General features: G+C 41.3%; 1 protein-coding gene across 1 annotated transcript in view; it reads left to right on the top strand.

The window, feature by feature from the left end:
- cdhr2 (cadherin related family member 2) overlaps positions 1 to 14,938 on the top strand; it is a 170,653-nt gene that overhangs the window by 112,584 nt on the left and 43,131 nt on the right. The window contains exons 17-21 of the mRNA XM_051934136.1: positions 3,894 to 4,133; positions 10,218 to 10,287; positions 11,070 to 11,669; positions 13,297 to 13,368; positions 14,047 to 14,096. Of these exons, the coding sequence (XP_051790096.1) occupies positions 3,894 to 4,133; positions 10,218 to 10,287; positions 11,070 to 11,669; positions 13,297 to 13,368; positions 14,047 to 14,096 (1,032 nt within the window). The remainder of the gene's footprint in view (positions 1 to 3,893; positions 4,134 to 10,217; positions 10,288 to 11,069; positions 11,670 to 13,296; positions 13,369 to 14,046; positions 14,097 to 14,938) is intronic.

The raw sequence follows: 14,938 nt of genomic DNA, 5'->3' as shown, positions 1-14,938 counted from the left end.
TAGCACAATCTTAGTGTTGTGCTAAGGTAGAAAAAATGAGAAAAAAAGGATCAGGAGAAGAGATAAAGTCAGAGGGCAAGCAAAGATCAATATGCTGAGCACCAAAGTTGTAAGAGGAGAAACTAATTGACAACCTTTTATCCTGTTGCTTCTGTGACATCACGGGCTACACACATCTGGCTTGTTATCCAGGTAATATATAAACAAACAGTGGAACCATAGGTTAACAAAACGTAGATGAAACATTTAATATAAAAATTAAAAAAAAAGCTACAGGAGTCAAGACTAAAAAACATAAAAAGTAAATTCCTAAAATTCAAAAACACTATAAAGGTGTAAACAACCTAAGAATAACTGCAGGAAGAGGTTGATGCAAATTAAATATAAAACACCAATATAACAATTAGTTTATAGTAAAAATCTTTTTGTTTTTCAGATTAATGCACTTCCTTCTCGATTCTGATAACATTTTATCACAGGGACAGGGGCCTCCCTCAACCTCCCCTCCAACAGCAGCTAATATTACTACAAAAATTATATCATGTATTGGATTATTTTCGTAAATATAGCCACTTCTACAGATAAGCAATTGCTTATGGTAATATTACATGCAGTCTCCATACAGTAATAAATTGCGCGTAGTATAAGCTATAGAAAAACCACAAAACTAATAGCTAATCAAGTCTTTTATTTTCCCTCTCAAACTTCAGTAGCATTGTTCATTTCTGTTGATAGAGTTACAGTGTAGAACCTAAGAAATTTGACAAACAAAAAGAGACTAATCCATTCATCAAGCTTGTTTGTTTACGTAATAGCTAAGCTGTCCCAATATCTCATTCAAATTCTTCTTAATGGTTGTAAAGATTTCTGCTTCAAGTTTGTTCCAGAGTCACACAACTCTTTGTGCAAAAAAAGTGGCTTCTGTTTTAAATGCACTTCCCCTTAATTTCCACTGATATCCTTGAGTACGTGATTCATCCTTAAGCCAAAAGAATGTTGCTGGATCTACTTCATCAATACCTAGATTAAGTTACCCCCCCCCCCCCCCCCCCCCAGGTCTCCTCTACTTCAGACTAAATAGATTTAATTCTCCAAGTCTGTAGGACATAACCTTAAGTCCTTGTTATGCACTTGGTTCCCCTCTCTTCATAGCTTCAAGTTCTGCTATGTCTTTCTTGTACTTTGTTGACCAGAATTGTACACAATACTCCAGATGCTGTCTTAGTAGTGTATTATCTAGTTTGAGCATAACATCCCTTGACTTAAATAAACAGTTTTTATGATATAACCTAACATTTTGTATGCCTATTTAATTGCTTCTTCACATTGCTTAGTCAATGTCAACATATACCCTAAAATTAACTTTCAGAGGTTGCTTCCTGTATGACAGCATCTCTCATCTTTTATTTATAATCGATATGCCTTTAGCCCATGTTTAGCACTTTAGACTTTTCTATATTAAACTGCATTTTCCAGGTGTTCGCCCAGCTCTGAAGGTTGTCTAGGTCATTTTTAATTCTTTTTACTACCTCCTCAGTTTCTGATATCCCTCCAATTTTAGTGTCATCTGCAAATTTGACAAGTTTACTAACTATACCAGAATCAATGTCATTAAAATAAATCAGAAAATTAATGGTCCAAGGAGAGATCCCTGAGGGACTCCACTGATGACCTTGCTCCATGTGGAGCATTCTCCTCTTATCTGTACACTTTATCTCTGACTGTTTAACTAACTAGAAATCTGATTTTGTAGGTTACCTCTGATGCATAAAGCTTTTAGTTTGAAACTTCTTGTGTACAGTGTGGAGCGAGCCCCGGACACAGACAGGCAGACATGTTTTAATCACCACCACACGTTTATTTACACTAGTAATATTTACAAAGTCTTGTGCCACACAAACCCCAATCTCCCCCAAAGTCCAGGCCAACCACACTGCCTTCTCTCTTTCTCTCTGACCTCGTCCTGCTTCCACCCGACTCCAGCATTGAATGAAGGGAGGCGGCCCCTTTTATCCATACCCGGATGTGCTCCAGGTATGTACCGGCAATCTTCCACCCGACACGCCCCAGTGTGGCAGAAGTGCCGGTTGTCTCCCCGGAAGCACTCCGGGTGTTCCCTCTCTTCTTCCCCCCAGCACTTCCAAGGAACACCCCCTGGCGGTGACCACGGGCCCCTACAGGGTTGAGCTTCTAAGCCCTGTACCCGTGGCCCCCAATACAACCAGGGCGGTCGCCCCCCTCGTGGTCTGGAGGAGGCATGAGCCCTCCTTCTGTCTCCCCGGGTGTCCCGGCTGGGTAGGAATCCCAGCCAGGTGCCACAACAGATGGTGGAAGAATAATTAAATCAAAGATAAGACAACACACTTCTGAAAGACCGCTCTGTTTTGCACCACAAAACAATCAGAATTCAGAAGAGAAGAAACTTTATGATAGTACAATACACACAACCAGATATATTTAATAAACGGTTGATTTAGCAGAAGAAGCAAGTTAAGCCCCCTATCATACTGATAGAATTTTCCAGTAATTTTCAGTGTCAGACTTCCTTTACATAATCTCTGAGAGTCAGAGACTCAGTCAGATGTGTCTGCAACTCTCCCTGACAAAATCAATTGTCTTAAGTCACAGGAGTGGGCTTGTACGCATGTGTGTGTGTTTGAGTGAGAGCTGACAACCAACAACTGCACACCCAGAAACACAATGCATGCAATGTCAACATAAGGGATGGAATGTATCTTGTACTTGTCTTATATTGATAGAATTGAAAAAGGAAAATTAAAGGACACAGATTATGGCTGCACTTACCAAACCAAGAAAGCCCCTGTAACGGCAAAATGTCAGTTGGCTGTTGGAATGCTGCTATCTTGAAATACTATAAAATTTTAAAACTGTGCTCAAAAGTCATGAAGTAGTTTTATAATTTGTTATCCCTGGCAATTCCTAGTCATGTAAAGGCAAGCAGATCCAGCAACAGGCATTAAGTCTGACATCTCCTCTGACTAGAAGTTGTATAATGTGCTACCAGCTTTAGTTGTCTATTCATTTAGAAATCTTTACTCTCAATTTGGTTTAGTCAGCGCTGGCAAATGTAACAAGGGTCTCGAGTGACAGTTTTGAAAACTGGACAATTATAGTTAATGCACACTGTTTACAACACGGGTTGAACAATTCTTTAAAAAGGTCACCATGACAAAAGCTGTGGACTAGAGAAAGAATCAGAAATTGAGTGCCTTCATCCTACCCCTGTCAGCACATCAACATTTATAATAAGATCTTGGTGTATATTATGGTATGCAAGATTTCCCCCAAAGATATTTGAAGATAAGGTATTTTTAATTTGGTTAAATTATAAACTGTCTTATCTGTAGCTTTCTAACATGCAAAGCAATTAAATATAGACTGCAAATTTATATTCTGGTCAATGTGCATATTTTTAGCCATCTACATCTGACACAGTGCACAGGTACATAGTGTACAATTATCTGTTGTAGGAGTATGCCTTTTTTTGATACTTGATTATTTCGTTTGCTTTCTGCCATTTTAAAATTCCAACTCTAATTAAAGGATTTTTTTCACGAATTTGCCAAAGCCTTCTTCGCAGCCAATTTCCTGGAAAATTAGATAGATAGATAGATAGATAGATAGATAGATAGATAGATAGATAGATAGATAGATAGATAGATAGATAGATAGATAGACATACTTTATTATTTTCCTTCCTTCCTGGTACCAGCAAAATATTATTTTGTTAACAAATTATTTTCAACCAAATGATTTTGTAGTATTAGTGGGAGTGAATTCTGCCATTTTCAGTTACTTTTTTTAGGAGATTTGTATTACTTCTGTGTTTCTTTCTTTCTATAATTTCTTTCTTTTGTATATTTATTTTACAGGCTACTGACAGGGATGACCCAAATACTAACAACAGTGTGATACGTTATGGCATTATACCCAGTGACTACAGTTCCAACTTCAGCATTGATCCAATAACAGGATTTTTAACAAATAATGGAACCTTATATCGGGAGAATATAAACCCAGCATTAAATGGAACAATTCATCTGAATGTGTCGGCCTGTGACTTGGGAGTTCCCAGCCTCTGCTCATTTGTATCAGTCGTCATAAATGTGGAAGTAAGATCATCTTGATTTCTAAATGTAATTATTTAAAGGATGCCACAAATTTAATCAGGGAAATTATTGTGTGCTTGCAATAAAGTTACAGTTACATTATGTACTTTTATAAACATCCATCAGTTATTTGCAATAGTTGCAAAGTGATAACCTGTGCATGTGACATGACCTGGTTTCTGGAGCAGAGGAGTAAAAAGCAAAGATGAGTGAGAGATACCAAGCAAGGAAAGGGTGATGCCTGTTAGCCAAACATGGTATCTGAGTACTGTCATTATGGAGCTGTTCAACTTGGCATACTTCAAACTGGAGATGATGGCTTTTTCTGGGTAACTTGATTGTCCAAGTTCTGCAGTGGGGTGTACTCTAGTTAGACATGCGTCCAGACAAGGAAAAGTAGCTGGCCTGGCACTGTGTTTTGGTGTTCTCTTCTCAGCATTACCTTTGCTATTATTATTTAAATTAACCATGCTCCATGACATTCTCTAGAATGTTTAGTTAAAATTATTTTGTAAATTTATACAACAATACAATAATCAAGCCATAAAATATATTTTTAATCTCACTATATTGCTACTCTCTCTGCACTATATGCACTGTATGAACAAAGGTAAAATAGACAAGGTCTCCATCCATCCATCCATCCATCCATCCATCCATTCTCTTCCACTTATCCGAGGTCGGATCGCGGGGGCAGCAGCTTGAGCAGAGATGCCCAGACTTCCCTCTTCCCAGCCACTTCTTCTAGCTCTTCCGGGAGAATCCCGAGGCGTTCCCAGGCCAGCCGGGAGACATAGTCCCTTCAGCGTGTCCTGGGTCTTCCCCGGGGCCTCCTCCCGGTTGGACGTGCCCAGAACACCTCACCAGGGAGGCGTCCAGGAGGCATCCTGATCAGATGCCCGAGCCACCTCATCTGACTCCTCTCGATGCGGAGGAGCAGCGGCTCTACTCTGAGCCCCTCCCAGATGACTGAGCTTCTCACCCTATCTTTAAGGGAGAGCCCAGACACCCTGTGGAGGAAACTCATTTCAGCCGCTTGTATTCGCGATCTCGTTCTTTCGGTCACTACCCATAGCTCATGACCATAGGTGAGGGTAGGAACATAGATCGACTGGTAAATTGAGAGCTTTGCCTTACGGCTCAGCTCCTTTTTCACCACGACAGACCGATGCAGAGCCTGCATCACTGCGGACGCCGCACCGATCCGCCTGTCGATCTCACGCTCCATTCTTCCCTCACTCGTGAACAAGACCCCGAGATACTTGAACTCCTCCATTTGAGGCAGGATCTCGCTCCCAACCCTGAGAGGGCACTCCACCCTTTTCCGGCTGAGGACCATGGTCTCGGATTTGGAGGTGCTGATTCTCATCCCAGCCGCTTCACACTCAGCTGCGAACCGATCCAGAGAGAGCTGAAGATCACGGCCTGATGAAGCAAACAGGACAACATCATCTGCAAAAAGCAGTGACCCATTCCTGAGTCCACCAAACCAGACCCCCTCAACACCCTGGCTGTGCCTAGAAATTCTGTCCATAAATGTTATGAACAGAATCGGTGACAAAGGGCAGCCCTGGCGGAGTCCAACTCTCACTGGAAACGGGTTCGACTTACTGCCGGCAATGCGGACCAAGCTCTGGCATTGATCGTACAGGGACTGAACAGCCCTTATCAGGGGGTCCGGTACCCCATACTCCCGGAGCACCCCCCACAGGATTCCCCGAGGGACACGGTTGAACGCCTTTTCCAAGTCCACAAAACACATGTAGACTGGTTGGGTGAACACCCATGCACCCTCCAGGACTCTGCTAAGGGTGTAGAGCTGGCCCACTGTTCCACGACCAGGATGAAAACCACACTGTTCTTCCTGAATCCGAGGCTCGACTATCCGACGGACCCTCCTCTCCAGGACCCCCGAATAGACTTTTCCAGGGAGGCTGAGGAGTGTGATCCCTCTGTAGTTGGAACACACCCTCCTGTCCCCCTTCTTAAAGAGGGGGACCACCACCCCGGTCTGCCAATCCAGAGGTACTGTCCCTGATGTCCATGCGATGTTGCAGAGACGTGTCAACCAAGACAGTCCTACAACATCCAGAGCCTTGAGGAACTCCGGGCGTATCTCATCCACCCCCGGGGCCCTGCCACCGAGGAGTTTTCTGATCACCTCGGTGACCTCAGTCCCAGAGATGGGGAGCCCACCTCCGAGTCCCCAGGCTCTGCTTCCTCATTGGAAGGCATGTTAGTGGGATTGAGGAGGTCTTCGAAGTACTCCCCCCACCGACCCACAACGTCCCGAGTCGAGGTCAGCAGCACACCATCCCCACCATATACAGTGTTGACACTGCACTGCTTCCCCCTCCTGAGAAGCCGGACGGTGGACCAGAATCTCCTCGAAGCCGTCCAAAAGTCGTTCTCCATGGCCTCCCCAAACTCCTCCCATGCCCGAGTTTTTGCCTCAGCAACCACCGAAGCCGCATTCCGCTTGGCCTGCCGGTACCTATTAGCTGCCTCCAGAGTCCCACAGGACAAAAGGGTCCTGTAGTACTCCTTCTTCAGCTTGACAGCATCCCTCACTGTCGGTGTCCACCAACGGGTTCGAGGATTGCCGCCACGACAGGCACCGACCACCTTACGGCCACAGCTCCGGTTAGCCGCCTCAACAATAGAGGCACGGAACATGGCCCATTCGGACTCAATGTCCCCCACCTCCCTCGGGACATGGTCGAAGTTCTGCTGGAGGTGGGAGTTGAAGCTACTTCTGACAGGGGGCTCTGCCAGACGTTCCCAGCAGACCCTCACAATACGTTTGGGCCTACCAGGCCTGACCAGCATCCTCCCCCACCATCGAAGCCAACTCACCACCAGGTGGTGATCAGTTGACAGCTCCACCCCTCTCTTCACCCGAGTGTGCAAGACATGTGGCCGCAAGTCGATCATCGAACTGAGGCCTAGGGTGTCCTGGTGCCAAGTGCACATATGAACACCTCTATGCTTGAACATGGTGTTCGTTATGGACAATCCGTGACGAGCACAGGAGTCCAATAACAAAACACCGCTCAGGTTCAGATCGGGGGGGCCATTCCTCCCAATCACGCCCTTCCAAGTCTCACTGTCATTGCCCACGTGAGCATTACCCAGCCCAGCAGTACGAGGGAGTCCCCAGAAGGTATGCCCTCTAGCACCCCCTCCAGGGACTCCAAAAAGGGTGGGTAGTCCAAACTGCTGTTCGGCGCATACGCACAAACAACAGTTAGGACCCGTCCCCCCCACCCGAAGGCGGAGGGAGGCTACCCTCTCGTCCACCGGGGTAAACCCCAAGTCGGGGGGCAATAAGTATGCCCACACCCGCTCGGCGCCTCTCACCGGGGGCAACTCCAGAGTGGTAGAGAGTCCAGCCCCTCTCAAGGAGATTGGTTCCAGAGTCCAAGCTGTGCGTCGAGGTGAGTCCGACTATATCCAGCCGGAACCTCTCAACCTCACGCACTAGCTTAGGCTCCCCTTCAGAGAGGTGACATTCCACATCCCAAGAGCCAGCTTCTGTAGCCGAGGATCGGACCACCAGGGTCCCCGCCTTCGGCCACCACCCAACTCACACTGCACCCGACCTCCTTGGCCCCTCCCATAGGTGGTGAGCCCATGGGAAGGGGGACCCACGTTGTCTCTTCGGGCTGTGCCCGGCCGAGCCCCATGGGTGCAGGCCCAGCCACTAGGCGCTCGCCATCGAGCCCCACCTCCAGGCCTGGCTCCAGAGGGGGGCCCCGGTGACCCACGTCCGGGCAAGGGAAAACGCTGTCCAAATTTTTTGTTCATCATAGGAGGTTGTGTTGAACCGCACTTTGTCTCATCCCTCACCTAGGACCAGTTTGTCTTGGGTGGCCCTACCAGGGGCATAAAGCCCCGGACAACAGAGCTCCTAGGATCATTGGGACACGCAAACCCCTCCACCACGATAAGGTGGCGGTTCGAGGAGGGGATAGACAAGGTCTAGTACATTGAATACATAACTCCATAATACATAATACATACAATTTTTTTTTATGTTTCTGCTGCTGTATGCATCTGAATTTCCTGATTGGATTAATAAAATTTATCTAATCTATTCTAATCTAATCTAATTATAAATATTTATTGTCCAGTTTGCTAGTTATGATAGACAAGGTCTAGTACATTGAATACATAACTAGCAAACTGGACAATAAATATCTATAATTAGATTAGATTAGATTAGATTAGAATAGATTAGATAAATTTTATTAATTCAATCAGGAAATTCAGATGCATACAGCAGCAGAAACATAAAAAAGCATACAGATTTATAGGACAGATAATTCAGCCAATCAATGAATCAATTGTTAAATAAATGAAAACAAATAAATGTATATTATGCAGATATTTCAAAATGAACTTAATGAATACATCAGGAAGATCCACTGAATTGCCTGATAGCAGTGGGCAGAAAAGATCCCCAGAGGCACTTCTTTCTTCTGAACTTGTGGCTAAAAGCACTCCAAGACAGGGAGGAGATGGAGGGGATTTTTCGTGATGACATCCAAATTTGCCACCATTCTCTTTTTCCACAACAGCTTCCAGTGTGCCCGGGGTTTGCCCTGTAATGGCGTAGGCTTTCTTGATGAGTTTGTTCAGGCATTGAACAATGAAGGGCCTCACATTATGAAATAACCCGGGTCTCATCAGAACTCTTGAGGAGCCTGCAAAATACTGTGACATGGTCTTATACTTGTATTTTCCGTTTTTATTGCTTGCTGTGTATGACCAGACAAATACCAGCCTAAGAGAAAGGTGCTCCTCTCTTCTGCCCAAACAGAAAATTGAGCCAATTTCTGAGCAGGTATCTGATATGGGAGCTGAAACAGAAGACTTCCTAGTTTCTATTTTGGTGTTGGGCTCGGATGCCTGTCCATGGGGTTGGGGGAATTTTTATGTATCCCTTTAAGATAGTTCTGTCTAGGAAAGTTCACCTGGACATTCATCCTAGACAGTGATGAGAGAAGCTATTTGTGCAAATTTCACAATGAAACACAATGAAAAAAGTTTGTGAAATAAATCACATTTTGCTTTTTGCAAAATTTATACCATTCACACAAATAGAAAGTTGTAGTTGCTGTCTAGAAGGATTATCATATATTAATGCTGCATACGTTTGCCAGTCATTTAATGTTTAAATAAAGATCTCCAGTGAAAAGAAATCACTGAAAGTGTGCCTATTCTCAATTAGGATAAAGCGGTTTCTAAGAAGTATGGCCCTGGGCTGCTTTCTGCTTACTGAATTTCTGTGTGGAAAATATAAAGCATGCCATATTTTGAAAAATGTTCTGCACTATTCTACGATAATTTTAATTTTTCTTAAATTTGGTTGGCCTCCTTGGCATTATTTGGATTTGGAGATGACTTAAGATCACCCCCAAGGGTGATCACAACATTTTAATAAAAAAGAGCAATTTTATTTTTGTGAAAGTTAGCAAAGAAAATTCATTGTGAGCTTGAGGAGACACAAAAAGTTGTGTTACAGTTTTTATGAACTGGAGGTTCTACAACCTACTGAGTCATAAGGAGTGCATACTTTTTAAGATGTGGCTTCTTCATGTTGGTCTTTTTTGTGGCAAGAAGTAAAATGTGACCTTTTTTTGTTGTTTGCCACCTGAGATTAGTTTCATCTAATTATTGGAGGTGATGAGAAATCAATGATTCTAAAACCAGGGAACTGAAAGAGGTTGTACTTGGTTTTTCAAAGAACTGTTTGCATATTTAATGCGTTGATCAATATACAGTATATATGTTTTCTTTCATGTGAAACTGTGTTTATAAAACATGTGAGTACTGTATTTTTTACATGACATAATATGTGAAAGCAAAGACAGTAATAGGGCATAATATCACTCATCAATGGAACTAAGATAACAGGAACTATATAATTAAGGATATAGCATGATGTTTTATCAGAAAAATGACATTTGCAAAATTTATATTCTCAAATGTGCCAAGGCTTATTGTTTAATTCATGTGTTTTCTAAAGTATGCATTGTATAGCATATACTGTACTGGACTAAGTGCTATCCATTTCTCTTACAGGACATAAATAACAATGATCCAGTCTTCTTTGCGGATCTATATAACTTTACTGTGCCAGAAAGTGAGCCAGGTATGCTACTTAGCAGTTTACATTTGATGCATAATTTTCAAAGCAGCATTTTTATAATACAGTATCTAGGTTGATAACAGAGTTGGGTTGATGTCAGTTGCAGGTCCAAAGAGGTCCTTCTCTTTGCAGAGGAAGACACTAAACAATAAATTTGTGGTGTCAGCTCAATGTCCTTCTCCAGATATTGAGATGTCAACATGTAGAATAGACAGGTGGTGAAACAATGAGTGGTACTGCATCTCACCTGCAGGAGACTGGGTACAAATCACCATCTGTAATGATCTGCATGTTCTCCCCTGTATGTTTGTTTTTTTGTTATACAGTATATCGCAGACATACATTCTACAGTAGGTTTAATTGATACTCTGAATTATCCCAATGTGGGTGAATGTATGAATATATTATATTATGTATCGCATACCCACTCCTGCAGCCTTATGCCTAGAGCTGCCATAACAGAATCCATCTTCTCTCAATGCGCTATGGTCTTCACTTGGATTATGGCTTTGTGCTGGGCTGGCTCCTCATCCAGAGTTGGTCCTGCCTTGAAGCCAGAGGCTTCTAAGATAGATACCCGGGCCCAGAATTATATTGGTGGGTTTAAAAATGTTATAAATATGAATATTACAGTATATCATAACATAAGTGACAGAGGTTCTGTCCTATTATAACTTTTCATTGTGATTAAAGAATACATTTTTTTAAATTTGCATTGAAGTATTTAGACTTAGTTCCAAGTTTCTTAATGGTAACTTGATGATCTATTTTTTTCTTTTTTCCAGGAGCTTATGTTGGAATTGTGAGAGCCCAAGACCCCGACCAAACTGAAATCAATAATCGCATTAGTTTCAGTTTTTCTCGTGGAAATGTAGGGAAGTTTATAATCAAAACCAGCAAAGCCAAAGATAATCAGGGCTATACTGGGAATATTTCTGTGGCTCAGGATGTTTCATTAGACTATGAGGAACAAAAAGAAATTATTCTGTCTGTTATTGCCAGTGACGGTGAGAGGACGGCAGAAGCCACAGTAAACATTATAGTGACAGATGTTAATGATGAACCCCCAAAGCTGGATGCCACCACATTACAAGATGTTTCAGTCAAGGAGAACAAATCGACTCTTGGCATAGTCAGAGAAATCATTGGAACTGACAAAGACACCAATCACTCTTTAGTCTACCAGATGGTTTCAACAGCACAATGCAAATGCAATGTAGGTGTGAACGATACAGTCTGTCGCGACTGGTTTTACCTGAACCCAAATGGCTCAGTGATTGTGAATGAGAGCTCAGTCATTGACTATGAGGAGTGCCATCAAGTAATAATGAAGGTCAAAGTTGTTGACATACTTACAGAAAAAGGAGTTAATCACAGTGAAACAGGTGAGTACTATGCAAATGTGATCATTTTAAGTTGGACATGTTGTACCATCGAGTGTGTAGCTTAAAACTCACCTCTATAATATTAGCCACATCATTTAACTGCACCTACGGCCTAAGTAGATTGAGGAGAGAGGCTGCTTAAAATGGAATATATCATGTAGACTTAAGATGGATTGAGTTGTTGTTCGTCTACTCCACACTTTTTACAGAAACGTGCAATGCAAAAAACATAATAATGTCCGAGAGACACATTCAGCAGTAACGATTCCATTGAAAGCATCTTTGAGCAGTGGCCACCGTGTGCTGACCAGTCCGTAGACATCCTGAGTTTGTAAAAAATTAGAAGCCAGTAGTATGTAGCTGCTATTCATTATAAGATTTGGTGAATTATTGTTTATTCATTTTGCAGATTCAGGATAGATATCAGGAAAATTAACACTAACCATAGGCTGGCCTGTGGCTTTGAAAAGCACATGCACTGTTCTGATCCTCAAATACTCACAATGTGCCGAAATACAACGCACTATGCTATGCCAAATTTGAAACTTTTACAATTAAAATATTTCTCAACCATTTTTAAAGTGAGTGTATAAATAAGGCACTGAAAGTGTGCCTAACTTTTTTTGTATTATTTTGTATTGCTAAAAAAAAAAGTGACATGAAAATGCCAGCCTGACTAAAGTGCCACCTGAAGCGATTTCCTCATCATCTCACCGCACGTGTCAGCCCTGAATGTGTTACACTGATTGTCGACTACATCATTTAATTAAAAATAAAGGCATCTTAAGAAATGCTGATAAAATAGATTTTTATTTACTATTTGGTCTGTTGTTTCTATATTTGAGAAATATTTCAGTATACCATACGTTCATTTCTGCAAGGAATAATTTAAAAAGTACATGGAATTGGATGCCATGTGCATACTTCAGCAATAATTGGGCATGCTTTTTACAAATAATGACTATCCAGATGACGATCTTTTGAGATGCAGGAAAAATCCAAACAGACATAGGAAGAATGTGCAAACTGTATATTGACCACACTAACCAGTGTGCCACTCTGAATATATTTTACATTTGCCTATTTTATACTATCAGAAAATGTTGCACATACACCATTTACAAGACACTGTATATCACATAGTCACATTTAATTACACTTGATATTATTATGTGCACTGAACTTCAGAAGAAGTGCTGATTATGCTTTGCACGAGTTGTGTCTTAAATATTGATATGGTGGATTTGTTTCCCACAAAGGGTTTCATTTTGTAAGATTTAAATGAATAGCAAAGCATGCTATTTATTTATTTATTTTTTAAGTTTATTTTTAAAACCTAAATTATGTGATCTTTTTTTCAAAATGTATCACTTACTGTATTTTAAGATATTCACCCATTTTCTGGGTGCATCAAGTCTAATCTCAGGGCCAGAAGGGCTGGAGCCTGTCCTAGCAGCAGACTGATTTTAAACATGGTGATCCCCGTCATGAGAATTTCCCTTTTCCCCAGTCCAGTGAAGGGTACACTTAATAATATGATCACACTCTCACACTGGACAAATGTACTGTAGAATGACAATTAACCAAACTTGCTTGTAGTAATGCAGTTTAATTTTCAATATTTCAGGAACTTTGATCATTAACATCCAGGATATTAATGACAACGCCCCGGTGATCACTGTTAAGGACAATGTATTCGGTATGTTGGGTTTTACTTTCCCATGAGAACACACATTATAGGGATAATAAAGTGCCATTAAGAAATTAAGAGCTCTCTGTTGTGCAGTGGAATCTGAGGAAGAAACTTGGTACAACTTAAAAGCATTTGAATTACTGAAAGCATGTTAAAGAATATGTTAATGCTTGATATTCCAATTCCCAACAATTCCACATTATGGCCAAGGATGGAGAGAAACAGTTCGATTGTTTAAAAAGTTAAATCTTAATTTATTTTTTTTAATTAAATGCTAATATATTTTTTTCATTGCACTTTACCAGGTAAAGTAGTAAAAAAATAATAATAAAAAAAATTCCTTCCCTTTTCCTCAGTTTACTATGCATATTTTGTTTGAATTGCATTATGGTTTACAAGGTAAGAAAGATAAATAGTGAGGCGAGTTCCCTTGTAGCTATCTAAGAAGGCACTTTCTGATCCCAACCCTCTGAGTTCATAGCCAAACTCTCTGTGTGATGCTATGAAATGAAAAATGGCTGGCCCCTCAGTGCCTGCCTAATGGGAAGTGTATAATGAAACTATGAGACAAACTATTAGGCACTTGTGTATTTTAGTTGATTTTAAAATTTTACAAAGTATACAATTTACACACAAAAAAAATAATCTCAAATTATGTCACTAATGCTGTCTTTCTTTCAATAGTGGTGGTCCCAGAAGCAGCCAAAAAGGACGATTTAGTAACTTCATTGTTTGTATGTATCTTCTTGAACATTATTAAATTAAAAGCTGAAGGCCTAGCCTAAGGCAGACATGCTGATTATGCCTCATCTTTCATTTTCTGAGACTGTGACTTGTGAATTCTCTGTAAAAAAAGAGTTTTTCCTGTTTCTTAACTTTTCGGATTTCATCACTTCGCTTAGTCCTTTTATGTTTTCCACTACAGCACCACTTTAAATATCAAAAAAGGGTTTCAAAACTTTACTTTGAATTATGAGAATAATCAGAAGATTCTGCAATATTTAACTATTAATGTTAAGGTACATTAGATAATTGTGTTAATAATTATTATTAATGATTTACACATTAAAGGTCGATTACTAAGTTCTTATTCTAACACAGAAGGAAATGATTCAAAGTGTAGTACAATGTATATATTGTGAACATTCAGCCCGACTACAGACAGACACCAGGACACACGGAAGTCCAAACACACACTTTTATTTGCTTTCACAATGCATAGTCCTTTTGCAGTACACACAGTGCACAAACCAACAACAATAATGCTCATAGCTACTCAGTCCTTTCTTTTCCTTTCCTTAGTCTTCCACCACCTCTACTCCTCTCCTTGCAAGCTCCGTCCTCTGCTTCCCGACTCTGGCTCCCCGAATTGAGTGAGGTGGTCCCTTTTATGTTGCACCCGGATGTGCTCCAGGTGCACCCTGATGATTTTCCTGCAGCACTTTCCTGCAAGAAATAAACAATGGATTTCATTTTTTTTCAGTTTTTGCTTACCTAAACTTTAGATTTAAACCTCTGGCAGTTTACTGATTACCATTTCATGATTTTAGGTCTATCATTGCATTTCAACTGGTCA

The sequence above is a fragment of the Erpetoichthys calabaricus genome, chromosome 11 (genome assembly GCF_900747795.2).
Source record: "Erpetoichthys calabaricus chromosome 11, fErpCal1.3, whole genome shotgun sequence".
Taxonomy (NCBI): Eukaryota; Metazoa; Chordata; class Cladistia; order Polypteriformes; family Polypteridae; genus Erpetoichthys; species Erpetoichthys calabaricus.
This window is presented reverse-complemented; position numbering and strand designations above follow the sequence as displayed.